The sequence below is a fragment of the Dromiciops gliroides genome, chromosome 3, assembly GCF_019393635.1.
Source record: "Dromiciops gliroides isolate mDroGli1 chromosome 3, mDroGli1.pri, whole genome shotgun sequence".
NCBI lineage: Eukaryota > Metazoa > Chordata > Mammalia > Microbiotheria > Microbiotheriidae > Dromiciops > Dromiciops gliroides.
This window is the reverse complement of record NC_057863.1, coordinates 34,315,955-34,330,811: the sequence shown is the minus strand read 5'-3', so window position 1 is coordinate 34,330,811 and position 14,857 is coordinate 34,315,955. Positions and strand designations below refer to the sequence as shown.

The 14,857-nt window shown below is 38.8% G+C and overlaps 1 protein-coding gene across 1 annotated transcript in view; it reads left to right on the top strand.

The window, feature by feature from the left end:
- SPATA16 (spermatogenesis associated 16) overlaps window positions 1–14,857 on the top strand; it is a 269,868-nt gene that overhangs the window by 65,998 nt on the left and 189,013 nt on the right. The window contains exon 2 of the mRNA XM_043998358.1: window positions 14,501–14,646. Within this exon, the coding sequence (XP_043854293.1) occupies window positions 14,501–14,646 (146 nt within the window). The remainder of the gene's footprint in view (window positions 1–14,500; window positions 14,647–14,857) is intronic.

The following is a 14,857-nucleotide window of genomic DNA, read 5'->3' as shown; positions in this document are numbered from 1 at the left end:
TTGTTTGATCTCTTTGGGGTGTAGGCTTAGCAGCGGTATAGTTAGGTCAAAGGACACACGCTATTTAGTAACTTTTGGAGTATAATTCAAAATTGTTTTCCAGAATGGTTGGACCCATTCACACTTGTGCCAATGGTGTATCCATGTGCCCTGTTTCCCACAGCCCCTCTAGCAATTGTCATTTTTCCTATTTGCTATCTTTTCCAATCTGGTGACTATGTGCTGGAATCTCAAAACTGATTTAATTTGCACTTCTCTGTTAGTGATTTGGAGTATTTGTCACATGACAATAATATTCATAGGATCATAGATGTAGAAACAATTTAAAAGCCCAGCTACTCTAACCTCCCTCCCCCTACCTCATTTTGTAGGCAAGGAAAAAAAATTTATACACACATTTTATTTTATTTATATATATGTGTGTGTGTGTGTGTGTAAACACATATATATGTATATATGTGTGTATATACATATATGTGTGTGTGCATGCATACATACATGTTATTCAGCCATGAATATGTGACCCTACCATAATGTCAAAGTATGATGATTCTCAGTTTTTAAGTACATTTTAATTCAATTCAATAAACATTTATTAAATGCCTACTATGTGCCAGACACTGTGCTAAGAATTGAGGATACCAAGAAAGGCAAGATATAGTCCCTGCCCTCAAGGAGCTTAAAATCTAATTGGGGGGGGTGACATTCAAGCACATATATACAAGGTAAGCTATATATAGGATGAATAGGAAATAATTAACAGAAGAAAATAATGGAACTAAGAAAGATTGGAGAAGGCTAACTGTAGAAGATGGGATTTTACTTGGGATGTAAAGGAAGCCAGGAAGGTCAGTAATAGGAGTGGAGGAGGGAGAGTATTTCCAGACAGTGGGGACAGCCAGAGACAATGCCCAGAACAAGAGATGGAGTGGAATAGCCAGGAGACCATTTCCCCTGGATGAAAGACTATATGGTAGGGGAATGTAAGGTGTAAGAAGACTGGAAAGGTAGAAAGGGGGCTAGGTTCTGAAGGGCTTATGAAGAATGTGAGCTGACGAAATAGTTTCCCACAATATATCTGTTTATGAAAATTCTAATTTATGAAGCAAAATGACTATTGAAATTCTGTTTTTAAGGCTTTACGTTCTGCCCGGACAAATTACCCCACCATGAAATAGCCTTGTTTGTATTTCTCATTAGGCAGTGTTCTTGAAATTGATGTACAGTCATACAAAGAATAATTCTACCTTCTGACTGGAATAATGAAATTAGCATCTTCTATCATGTGTTTTTTCTCCTAAATTCAGATTCTTTTCCTGGCTCTGTCTATTCTATTAGGTAGTGTAAAAAAAGTGGGAACTTACATACTATCCAATATCAGGCTGTCCTTTTGTTTTTGCTTTTGTGATTTCTCCCCCTATATGTCCCTCTAGAGTCCAAAAGTACAGGGAATCTGTAGCCTTGTCAATGTGGTATTTTCTCAGATGATCAAATGAGATGTTTGTAAAGTGCTTAGCATCACTATCACATGGTAGACACTTTATAAATCCTTGTTCCTCTCCCTTCCTCTTCAACAAGGCAGAACAAGATCCACTCAGACATGCCTATCCCTCAGTATGCTTGTCCTGCTATGGCAGGGAAGTCAGGGAGTGGGAAGGTGGATGATCCAACGTGCCAGAAGTCTTCCCCAAGCCCTCCTGACATGATGCTCCTTTGCTATTAGTTATGCTTTCACCAGAAAGTCTTTCCTGATCTCCCTACTTGCTAGTATTTTATCACTATTTAAATCATCCTATTTATCTCTTTCTGTTTACATGTTGTATCCCACTCTCTAAGTCAAATCTTGAAGGCGAAACTGGTTTGAGATTTGTCTTTATGTCTCTAGCTCCTAGGACAGTATCATATGTGGAGTCCTTAATGACATCCTTAACAAACTTAACTTATGCATGAATAACTTAATAAAGTACTTGATAAATGCTTGTTGGATTGGATTGTACAGAGCTTATATTCAACAAACATTTGTTGGGGTCAATTTATGACTGCTTTGGCAAGTATCTATATAGACTAAGTATGCCAGTTTGGAAACGATATAGAAGAAAGCAATGTTTCAATGCCTTCTCAGGTTACACCAGTCTCCAAGTGATAGACACTGAGAGTCTATACACAGGAGAATTACCTTATTTTATATCATTCTGTTAATATGCCCAGATCTGCATCTGTATCTTACCAGTTTAAGAGATTGGTATTTCCATGAGCTGGACATGGTGAATGTAGCTGTGTTGGTATCATTAATTTTTTTTTTCTTTTTCCGGGACAATGAGGGCTAAGTGACTTGCCCAAGGTCACACAGCTAGTGTCAAGTGTCTGAGGCTGGATTTGAACTCAGGTCCTCCTGAATCCAAGGCTAGTGTTTTATCCACTGCACCACCTAGCTGCCCCCGGTACCATTAGTTCTTAAAGTCAGAAAAGGTCTCCTTTCTGTCCCTATATCCCCACTCCCTAACATAGTAACTTAAGCCTGTATCAGTGCATAATAATAACCAACAATTACATAGAGTTTTAAGATTTGCTTAATAATACTTGTTGAATTTAATTTATTAATTTAATTATATAATTAATTTAATTTAATTATATAATCCTTTTTACAGTGTTTGATTGGAGACTGTAATGTAGCATGTTGTTTGAACTCTTACTATGATTGTTATGCTGGAGAGTGGCCTTGGCTGATGTTTGCTTTCTGGCTGTGCACTACCTTGGGGTAGAATGGTGTGTCTACCATATGTATCCTCCTTGGTACATGTCTTTGTCGGAATAAAAAAAAATCACAGAATTTTGGAATTGGAAGGGACTCAAAGAATCCCTGCTGAAATATATCCAATGGTAGTCATCCACTCTCTGCTTAAAGAACTCAATAGATTGGTTCTCCAATAGGTTCTTAGGAAACACGCTCTCTCAGCTCTGTCAGGATGTTTATGTTCACACCGAGACTGACCTTCTTCTCCTGGTTCTTTTATATTTCTACCACCTAGTTACATACATACACACACACACACACACACACCAGCATTAGAATGTAACTCCCTTAGGGAAGGGACTATTTAGGTTTCTTTAGGGATAACCCCAGTGCCTTACACAGAATAGAAGCTAATTCTGTCTTTTAAATGAAGTAAAACTTGGAGTACTTTGACTCCCACACAGCGCAGTGTCAATTCATAAAGATACACACAGCACAATAAGCTCTCCTCATCTTAATAAACAGTGTAGGAACTTAACAAATATTTGTTGAATTGAATTGAACCTCTCCACAATTGCTCCCGGTTCTGGCCTCTGAAGCCAAGCAGAAGCCCAGTCCTTCTTCCAAAGGAAAATCCTTCAAATATTTGGAGACAACTATCACATCCTCCATTGTCTCATGTCTTCTTCTCCAGGCTGATATCCCTAGTTTCTTCAAGTGACCATTGATTGACATGAACTCCTGACTGTCCCTTTCCTGCCTATTCTCCACCTTATCAATAGTGTTCCTAGAATATGGTTTCCAGAACTTAACACAGCACGGTGAATGTTATATAACCAGGGCACTGTTGCCTCCTTATTCCTGCATGCTATGCCTCTCTTAATTCAGCCTAAGATGCCATTAGCTTTCTTGGTGGCCACATCACACCAAGATCTGCATTTCCTCATCCATTTTTGCTCTAATTTAAAATCACATTTGTTCCTGAAACAACCAAGAAACAATGTGATATATTAGAAAATCAGCCAAAACTTCCTTTCTTTCACCAAGCTTGATCTATAAGCCAAGGTTCCCACAAATATTGATTCCATCCACTCTCCAGTTTGTCTATTGACCCATTTTAACAGGATGTTAAAAAACTAGAGTTGTCTTTCACTACTGGGCTGCAGTTCATTTCCAGGGAGTTTTCTCTTCCATGAGATGAGATTGATCATTTATATTCCTTTTCTGCCCTTGAAAGTCTCAGCCTTACAGAGATTGCGAATGTAGGAAGATCACCCATTTATTCTTCACTTTCTCGAGGTGTGCTCAGACAGAGCCTCTATTATTATTAAGGCTGAAGGCCTACTTACTCCTGATATGAACGATTGGAGCTCTCTGACAAAGCACTTACTCCCTTCGAGGCCTGGACATACATCAGAGGCATTAGTCCCTGATGGAAGGTTGGTTGCAGACACTTGAGCATCTCACAGTAAAATGAGTACTGGGCAAGGAGAGATTATTATGATGGATGTGTCTTTAGGAGATGATGCTGACTTGTGTGGGAGTCAGAAGACTCCAAGTTACTTGTTTCATTTAGAAAATAGAATTATGTTAATTAGGCTTAGAAATGTTCTTTTTTTTAACTCAGTAATAAAAAAACCATTAAAATAGAGCAGGTTCCATTGTTATTACTCTGGATTTCTACAGAAGATTTTAAGTATAATTGCGTCTCCAATGTGCCTTTTGGGGAAAAAGCACAGGACTTCCTAACTGAAGCATTAAGCACAGTGATTGGTGATCAGAGTTCCTGGGTGGTCCTCACAACACAGTACATAGCTCAATGGGGCTTGGAGGTTTCTCCAGCCTATATCCCAGAATTCATAGATAACCCTAGTGACACTAAGCCCAAGAGATAGGCTAAGGTTTTTCTTCAGAATCAATACAACTTGAGGGATTCAGTAAGAATTACATACCTAAGAATGTCAGGTACTTAGTGCAGTGCAGAAGAGAATATGATGGGGCACCTAGGTGGCACAGTGGATAAAGCACCGGCCCTGGATTCAGGAGGAACTGAGTTCAAATCCAGATTCAGACACTTGACACTTACTAGCTGTGTGACCCTGGGAAAGTCACTTAACCCCCATTGCCCCACACAAAAAAAAAGAGAATATGAAAAATTTGGAGTCAAAGGAACTGGGTTCAAATCCTGATTTTGCTTATATCTTTGCTGTTGTTGACTCTTTGTGATCCCATTTGGGGTTCTCATGGCAAAGATACTAGAGTGGTTCACCATTTCCTTCTCCAGATCCTTTTTCAAATGAAGAAACTGAGACCTGCATGATTAAGCAACTTGCCTAGAGTCACACAGCAAGTAAGTATATGAAGCTAGATTTGAATTCGTGAACTCCAGTCCCAGAACACTATCCACTGTGTCACCTAGCTGCCCTTATCTTTGGTACATATATTTTTAAATCTAAACTGTTTGGTAAGGTCTCTGATCATCCACATCAGTCTCTTTAGGCATCTCTTTTTTTACCCTCCTCACAGGAGTTGTTTTCTTATTGTCTTCAGAATTTCATTCTTGGTTAAAGGAGGTGTCTATATGTACCAAAATATTGATAAAAGTGATTTTTGTAGTAGCAAAGTAATAGAGTGGGGGAGGTGGATTTCCATTGATTGTGAAATGGCTAAACAAACTATGGTATGTGAATGGAATAAAATATTACAATGTTGTGAGAAATAGTGAATGCTGAGAAGCAGGGGCAGCCTTCTATGGACTTACACAAAATGAAGATAATATCTACAATGACAATAGTAATAGGAATGGAAGGAACCACAGCTGAATCTGAATTCTGTGAAACTACAATGACCAAACATGTTCCCAAAGAAGAGATAGGAGAAGGTATCTCTTTTTCCATTCTTTGTAAAGGTGAGGGACAATGAGTATAGAATACTCTTTGTCATCAGACTTTTTCCAAATGTTGTGTGGTTTTGCTGGACCATTTCCCCCTCTTTCTTATCCTTTCTTATAGAGAACTCTTGGAACTGGAGAGACGCATTAGGAAATGATATAAAAACAAAATATGTCATGAAAAATAATTCTTGAGAGTTTCCCATTCCTCCTGAGCTCTATTGCCTAATAAAATTGTACATCACTGGATCCCATATATCTATCCTTTAAACCCTTTGAAATCTGTTCTTTCCTAGTTGAAACCAAATGTTAGACTATGCCCAGTTTTCTCCTTTATCACAAACTCTTGGAGAAGGTGAACTCAGGTAGAAAGAGATCCCCTTCATACTGTAGTGAATTCCAAAATAAATTGTTACATCCACTTTACCTAGAACCAATATAAATACTTTTCTTGCTATTATTTCCCTGAAACACAGTTACATCAATAAACATGTACTGATGCCTATATTTGGTGTTACTGTCACCAGGAGGAGTTCCAATTTATAAATTGTTTGTTAAATCAGGGATGCAGACTCCCAGAGCCAATGGGGGTCTCAACAACCACCTGACCCAACTTCTATAACAAGCACTGCTGTGCACTGTGCCTGATGAGGGCTTGTCTGGCTTCTGGTTGAAGACCCATTGAGGGGGAACTCATTGTCTTCCAACAGAACACGTTCTGTTTTGGATTTTACTTCATTGTTACTCTGATGAAAGACTGATGTGCACATGGCTGGCCTTAATTGTCCTCTTCTAGTTCAATGCCATAAATCCCCAAGTAATAGCTCACATTCATATTGTGGTTGATAGTTTACAAAGTAATTTCTTCACAATAACTCTGTGAAGTAGAGAGGTCAAGAACTATTATCCCCATTGTACATATGAAGAAACTGGGATATGAAGAGGTGAATAATTTGCTCAAGGCCACAGAGATGTTCAGCAATCACTCTGAGCCCTTTTAATTTATATGGCACTTTGATCAATTTAATGGAATTCAATAAACATTGTTTAATTAGTTTTTACTCTGAACAAGACAAAGAAGTACCATAACATAGTGGATAAAAAGCGGGCCCCAGATTTAGGGAGACCAGGGTCTAAGGTGACACCTCAGACACTTATGGCCAAGTCATTAGACTCAGTGCCCTGGGCAATTCTCTGACATTAAATTACAGAGCAGGTGCCAATATGTACCTGGTAAGGGAATTTCCTCACCTGTACCTATGAAATCACAGTTACATTACTGAACCTTTCTGGACCTCAGTTTTTCTCTCTCTATAAGTTAAGGGGGTCAGACTGGATGTGATCCTATGATTAGATTGTCTCTAAGGTACACTCCCCTCTTCTCTGAAACTGCCTTCTTTTATCACTTTTTTCTGGCCCTCATCTACATTCCTCGTTGTACAACTGTTTCCACTCTGTACCCCTGCTGTTCTCTGATTTATTTTATCCAGAAAACATCTGAGAACAATTAAGGCTATGCGAATGTGTTGATTTGTTTTTGCTTGGCTGTACTCAGGTGTCATGAGGGAGGGTTCTATGGGGGAAGAGGGAGTTATTATGAAATGGCAGTGATAGAATAAAAGAGAGGGGAGCATCCACAAGAAAGGGAAAGAGGGAGGGAGGGGAGGAAGAAGGAGGGAGAGAGATTAGAGAATGAGAAAAAAGAGATGAAGAAATAGAGAGAGTGGGAGAGAAAGAGAAGAGGAGAAAAAGGATGAAAGAGATAAAGAGATAGAGGGAGAGAGAAGAATATAGGAGAGAGAGGGAGAGAGGAAGAAAGAGGGTGAAGAGAGAAAAAGATGGAAGGGAGGGAGAGAGGAAGAGAGATGGGAGAGGGAAATTGCAAAAGAGATGGAGGGAGGGAAAGAGAGAGAAAATTAAAAAGGAGGAGGAGAGAGAGAAAGGGGGAGAGAGATTGAAAAAGAAGAAGGAGAGAGAAGGGGGAGCAAGAGGGAGAGAGAGAGAATGAAAAAGAAGGAGATAAAGGGGGGAGAGAGAGAGAGAGAGAGAGAGAGAGAGAGAGAGAGAGAGAGAGAGAGAGCCAGCCCACTGGATTTGAAGTTAGCAAACATGTTCAACCCCAGCAATACGAGTTACTAACTCCATGGCTTTGAGCAAATCATTAACCTCTTCAGATCTCAGTTGCTTCCTTTATGAAATATGGATAATCATATTTGACCTACCTACATAACAGAGTTGTGAAGAAATCACTTTGTAAACTAGAAACCATGCTATAAATGTGAACTGCTATTATTTTGAAATTTCTAACACTGTACTAGGGTAAGGGAATAGGGGCAAGGGAAATCGGTTAGGTTAAGGAAATGCTTATCAATTTCTCATCAATTGAGCCCATAGAAAGACCTAATCCATGTCCCAAACTATAAAGTCTCAATATAGGTTTCATATTACTTAAATAGTTAAAGGTATAGAATACTCATGGATGGGCTATGCCAACTAATAAAAATGATAATGCTACCTAAATTAAATTATGGATTTAGTGCCCTACCAGTCAAACAACAAAGGGAATATTTTATAATGTCTTAGCATGTAGCACAGTTCTTGGCACATGGTAAGTGCCTAATAAATACTTGTTGATCTGTTAACCTCATAAAGCTAGACCAAAAATAATATAGTTTGGAGTAAAAAATAAATGGTTATTGGAGCATGGATTTTCAGTCTGGAAGGGACCTTAAAAGTCACTGAACCCAATCCCTACAATTTTACAAATGAGGAACCTGAGACTGAGAGAGGTTAACTGACTTCCCAGATTTAGATACATAATAAGGACCTGAATTAGGATTTGAAATGAGGCTTCCCTGACTCCAAACACATACTTTATCCACTGTCCCACCTGGCTCCTTTAAGGTTTCAGTGAAAATTATGAAAACAAGTGGGAACAAAGTCCAAATAGCAGCAATTCCAGAACTCAGCTCATATTATAAAACAATACTCACCAAAACCATTTGCCACTTGCTAAAAATTTGTAGAGTAAATCATTGGAAAAAATCAAAGAAGGAAGAACCTGAAAGACTACAAGACCTGGCATATCCTGATTGGTGGATGCTAGACCCACTCTGTGTCCAGGCAGACTCCATCCATTCTCCACTTGGCTCCCTGGCTATTTATACCCTCATCAATCCCTCCAACACACACCTTGCACACCGCAAGCCTGGAAACTTAAATCAGTACTGCTCTTGATACTAGAAAGGGTGTGTCAGTGTGTCAGTCTATTCCTCCTGGCTTCACTCGACCCCTTTGGTTTTTTTTTTTTTATCTCTACCCTGAGATTAGCCCAGTGATTGGCACATAGTAAGCATTTAATGAATGTTTTTCATTCATCAATGCATCCATCCATTCATTCATGTGATTAGTCCCTCCAGTAGACAAGGTCAAAAACTTCTCCACCCCTTCTCACCATGCGCAGTTCCTATCTATGCCCTCCCATCAATCAACCCTAGGTAGTCATCTGCATACTTCCCTTTAGAGCAGGGGGCCTTAAGCCGGAGTTACCCCTTTGTCACCAACCTCTAACTGAACATTAGCTTTTCTTCCAGTCATTTAAAAATATTATTCTAAGAAGGGATCCACAGGCTTCATTAGACTTCCCAAAGCGTCCACAATCCAACAAAAAAGGGTGAAGAGCCCCCTCCCTAGGTGTTTGTACATCATCTGGTCTATTAGCATCCTTTGTCACACAATCAGCTCTTCAAAGCAAAATGGGCAGGAATTAGAATAAATCAGATCTCAATACTAAAAAAGATCAAATGGGTCAAGGCTTCTTTTCAGCTATTGACATGGATCCTGGATGAGATAAATTCATGGCTTCCTCAAGGAGGAGGTAAAAAGTCCCCTTCTCAGTGCACATTACCCAACTTCATCATCTCCACACTCAGAGCAGATCAAGGCAGCAGCTGAACCTATTAGCGCGTTATTGACAGAAAGACCCCCTGTATTTGAGCCCGGGGCTGTGTTTGGGAGACAAACTCCAGCATTTCAATGGAAAATAGTAAATGTGCCTTTCCAGCTAGTAAATTCACCTACTTACTTATGCAGGGGTGTATTTTGCTAGTCATTCACCCTAGAAGCCCCTCAGGATGCATTTCTACTTACAGAAACACAGCATCTCAAAGGTGGAAGGGACTGTGGATGCTTCTAATCCCACTCATATGTGAATACTATTTCTTTCATTTACATCTAAGTAGTTGTCTAGCCTTTGTTTGAGGACCTCCACTGAAGGATACTCCACTGATCCCCAAGGCAAGCCAATCCACTTGAGGACAGCTCTAATTATTGGGAAGATCTTCCTTAAAGTAAATCTAAATTTGCCTCAGCACCAGTCATTTTACAACAGGTCATGTGGCAACTCAATGAGGAGTCATGGTGACATCTTTTTGGCATTGTCATTATTGTCTTTATTGATGGGGTTTGTTTTTTAATTTCACCTTCATTTCCTAATAGATCCCTGACTGATTCGCCACTTGTGGCTGGTCCCTTGTAACAGAAGGAAAAAACAAAAGAAAACAAAACCAACCAACCCATCAGTTGCCTCTGACAGTATGTACATATGCTTCATTATTGATTATCAGCTCTGGGCATTTTCTCTGGCTGTCCCAGAATGCTCTCCTTCCCTTCCAACAACTGACAGCCTTGGCTTCCTTTAAGTCCCAACTAAAATCTCACTTTCTATAGGAAACCTTTCCCAACCCAATCCCAGTGCCTTCCCTCTTTTAATTATTTTCTATTTATCCTGTGAATAGCTTGCTTTGTATATATTTGTTTTGTTTACGTGTTGTCTCCCCCTTTGGGGGCAAGTGCTATCTTTCTCCTCTTTTTGCATCCCCAACACTTAACACAGTGCTTAGCACATAGTAGATGCTTAATAAATATTGATTGATTTCAAATTATATAAAACTAAACTTGTCTCAATTGAGTACTTATCCATGTTTTAAGATTCAAATTATTAGGCACTTTTGTTTTTGTTTTGTTTTGTTTTAAGAAAAATATTGGTCCTGGGGAAGCTATGTGGCGCAGTGGATAGAGCACTGGCCCTGGAGTAAGGAGTACCTGAGTTCAAATCTGGCCTCAGACACATAGCACTTACTAGCTGTGTGACCTTGGGCAAGTCACTTAACCCCAATTGCCTTACTAAAAAAAGAAAGAAAAAAGAAAGAAAAATATTGGTCCTGCCGACAGTCAGGCATCCTTTCAGGCCAAATCCATATGGAAGTGGGCTGGCCCTTTGTCTAGGCCAGAGATTTTTAGACTTTCAGAAAAGAATTAATGTTATCCCTGCTCTCTAATGCACAGACAGCTCTGCCTTTAACTAACAGCATGGGTCCACATCCAATAATTCGCGCAAAAATTAATAACATTCTAGCTATTTCTACTTAAGCTGGTATTTCAGATCTGCAATCATGGGGACATGTTAACTGCCCATTTGTTTAGCTTCTCCAGGTCCTACTACTGTATTAAATTAAACCATCTGAAGGCAATGTACCTGGAGGATTATTAGCTCGGCCTTTGAACAGAAATGTTTTCACTGAATTGCAATTTAACACCATTCCTACAATACATATGATAACAGGCTGTTGTTTTCAAAACTATACTTGAACATTTTATCCCTTTTTTCCTCTCTCCTTCCTACAAAAAAAAATACCCTTTATTTCTTCATTTAGTATACGCCTACATATGTATATGTTGTCTCTCTTAATAGAAATGTATGCTTATTGAGAACAGTTCTTGACTGTGTCTCACTGATACTAGCATAGTGATAAATGCTTGTGAATTGATTGGTTGATTTTTAGATTATTGTTCCTATGATAAATTCCTCCTTGTATGCATTTCCTGATGAAAGTTTATGTCTGCAAATTTAAAGCAGTTCAATTCAATAAGCATTTATTAAGCATTTTTATCTTTCAGGCATAGTGCTGGACACTAAAGATAAAAAGAAAGAATTAAATAGTCCTTTCCCTCAATGAGCTTACATTCTATAGATTAAATTCTTTATTGTTTTGATTTGGGTTTTTTGCCATGGTTACCCTAGGAAACATGAAATGTATGTTTATAGGTATGAATGTGTGTGTGTATATATATGTACATATATGTATATGTGTTTTTCTTTTCACACTAACCATTCGAAAACTCAACTAAATTCATTGCTTAGCTAAAAAACAATTTCATCTCATGTGCCACTTAATATTTTAACTGATTTTTCTTTGACTTTTTTAATTGCTCTAGTTCATTGTGAGGCATTGTTTCATTTTTGTAAGCTGTTTTGCATGGTGTGTGTGTGTGTGTGTGTGTGTGTGAGAGAGAGAGAGAGAGAGAGAGAATACACTAAGAATGATGTGATTCTCACAAAAAGTTGCTTAGCAGTCTATTAAATAAATTAATTTTGAAATTAATTGAAAATTTAATTTGACAAGCATTTATGAATCATTTGCTCTACGTGATGGTTAAAAATTGACTCCTGGTCATTCTTCTGAGAAATTCCTGAAGGAAATTTTAAATGCTGGGCATGAGAATCTAGGTCAGTGGCCCCCTTTTCCACAGCACACCCATTTTTACTGGTGAGTAAAGTCTAGTAGCTCAGAAACCAAACAAGCACACTGTCTTGCTTCCGAACACTCAGAGCTTAATGTTTCCAGTTGATATTTAGGTTTTAAGGGGCTTAGAGGTAGAGACTGTCTTGTCATTCTCAACTTTTTATGGATGAGGAAAATGGGACCCTGAGAGGTTCATAGATTCAGAGCTAGATGGAATCCAGCCCCCTTATTTTACACATGAAGAAAATGAGGCACAGAGAGGTTAACTGACTTAACTAGCAGTGGGATATGTCGGGGGAAGGGGGAAGGGGGAGGCTGGTAAGTGTTTAATGATTGGCTCGACACAAAAAAAAATCTATGCATGACACACTTTTGAGTTTAGGTTGTATTATTAATATATTCTCCATCAATTTTCTTTTTTTTTCCTTTGGTGAGGCAATTGGGGTTTTAAGTGACTTGCCCAAGGTCACACAGCTAGTAAGTGTCAAGTGTCTGTGGCCACATTTGAACTCGGGTCCTCCTGACTCCAGGGCTGGTGCTCTATCCACTGTGCCACCTAGCTGCCCCCTATCAATTTTCTTAAGTCTAGAAAATTAACAAAACAATAAATACAGACCTGATTTGTAGCATTTGCTGATTTCCAAGATTTAAATGCTCTCATGAAACACTTAGAAATAGGCTGATTTTTTTAAAAAGCTGATTTAAGCTACCTCCCAGCACACCCCTGGGTGCTCTGGACTTGAAATCAAAAGATTTTAGATCAGATTTCTGTTCATCCACTTATGAACTGGGAGACTATATACTTGTCAGTCACCTAGCATTCATTAAGTGCCTTCTGGGTACCAGGCACTACTGAAAGTGCTAGTGATATAAACATAAACCAAAAAAAGTCCCTACTCTCTGGAAGACCTGAGTTCAAATCCCACTCCAGATGCCATCTATGTGATACCTGGGAAATCAGTTAACCTCTCTGTGCCTCAGTTTCTTCATGTGTAAAATAAGGGGGCTAGATTCCATCTAACTTTGAATCTATGAACCTATTTATTAACCTCTTGGGGCTCCATTTTCCTCATCCATAAAAAGTTGAGAATGACAAAATGGTTTCTACCTCTAAGACCCTATTTTCCTAAATCTGGGAAACAGAGCAGAATCTTTGCCTGAATAAACAAATTAAGGGTTTAAATATATATACATATGTACATATGTGTGTGTTTATAGAATCATAGCAAGAGCAGAAGGCCAAAACATTCTTGAGAGTTAATAAGCTGAAGTATCAGGAGTTTCCCTGACATGTGATAAGCAAAAAGGATTTGTTTCTTTACAAAACTTGTTAGTATAAACAGTGCTCTCGGCTTGAATTCAAATAGGTTCCCCTGGGAGAAGATGTGTGAGTTGTGATGAGTTGTGATAGGTTGTGGTGAGCAAAAAGGACCTAACGGAGGCCAAGTACGGAAGCAAGCATTCAGAGAGGAAAGACCAGGGTTCTCGCCCCCTGGATCAGCCTTGGCTTTCAGGAAATTTCCCTGTTAAAGGAGAGGTGTTTGTCAGAGGATTCCCTGGCCTACCTATCTTTGCTTGTTGAGAAGAATCAACTCTTGGGCATTGGTTTTTTTTTTTCCAGAAGATGGAATCACCTCCTTCCTCTTAAATTTACATATCCTGCTCAGCAACCACTGGACTTCCTGGAACTTTTATAAATGATTCCAGATATCCCAGCCATAATTTTCTGACACTACAGCCTCTGCTCACCGATTCTAATAAAGTTTCGCTTCTTTTTTTTTCTTCTGCCAATATCTTCCTCGTGAATATGATTCAGGCTGAAATTAATCACTGATCATGTTAATGGTTCCTATGAGTTTACTTCCAATACCCCTTCTTGTATTAAATCAAACTTGATAGCATGTTGGATCATTGCGTAGCTAGGTTTCCATAAAAGTGCTGGCCTTTAAAAATGATTTATCCCCAATTTTCTGATAAGATCTGTACTTATTGTATGTTTCATTCTTTTTAAAAAACTGGCATTTTTAGTAAATGTTGATGCTTTTAAATCTATCAGGCACATAAAAATATGTTGTACAGGAAACAATTGACAATAAAGACTGCCATGTACTATATATTATGATCATATAAGTGAATGCAAACAGTTTTACTTAATTTTAAATAGACCAAATAGCATTTTACTTGCCCTGTTCAGTAGGAATGGATATGTTTTTGCCTAGTTTCAAAATATAAATTTTTAAGACATGATGATAGAAAATTGAAGGGTCCTTATATTTCGTTATATTTTTTTAGCTTTGCAGTAAAGGAGCTGCTCTGGGGAAGCCTTTTGAAGCATCTGCTGAGGATATTTCAAGTGTTGCTAGTTTTATTGAGACAAAGCTTGTCACCTGTTATCTTCGGATGAGGAAACCTGACCTTGCCTTGAATCATGCTCACAGGTAAGAAAGGACATGGATCTAAAAGTCATCACTGCAAAGATAAGAGATAGACAAGTGGATTAGGGAGGTGGGTGAGGTTGTCCTGTCTGTCCCCCAGACAAAGAGGTAAAGTAGTCAAAGTTTGTCTCCATTTCCCCTCTGCTCCTTCATTGGACAGTCCCTGTTACCACTCTGATCATCATCTTGGCCACTACCAGGCTGCCTCCAAGAC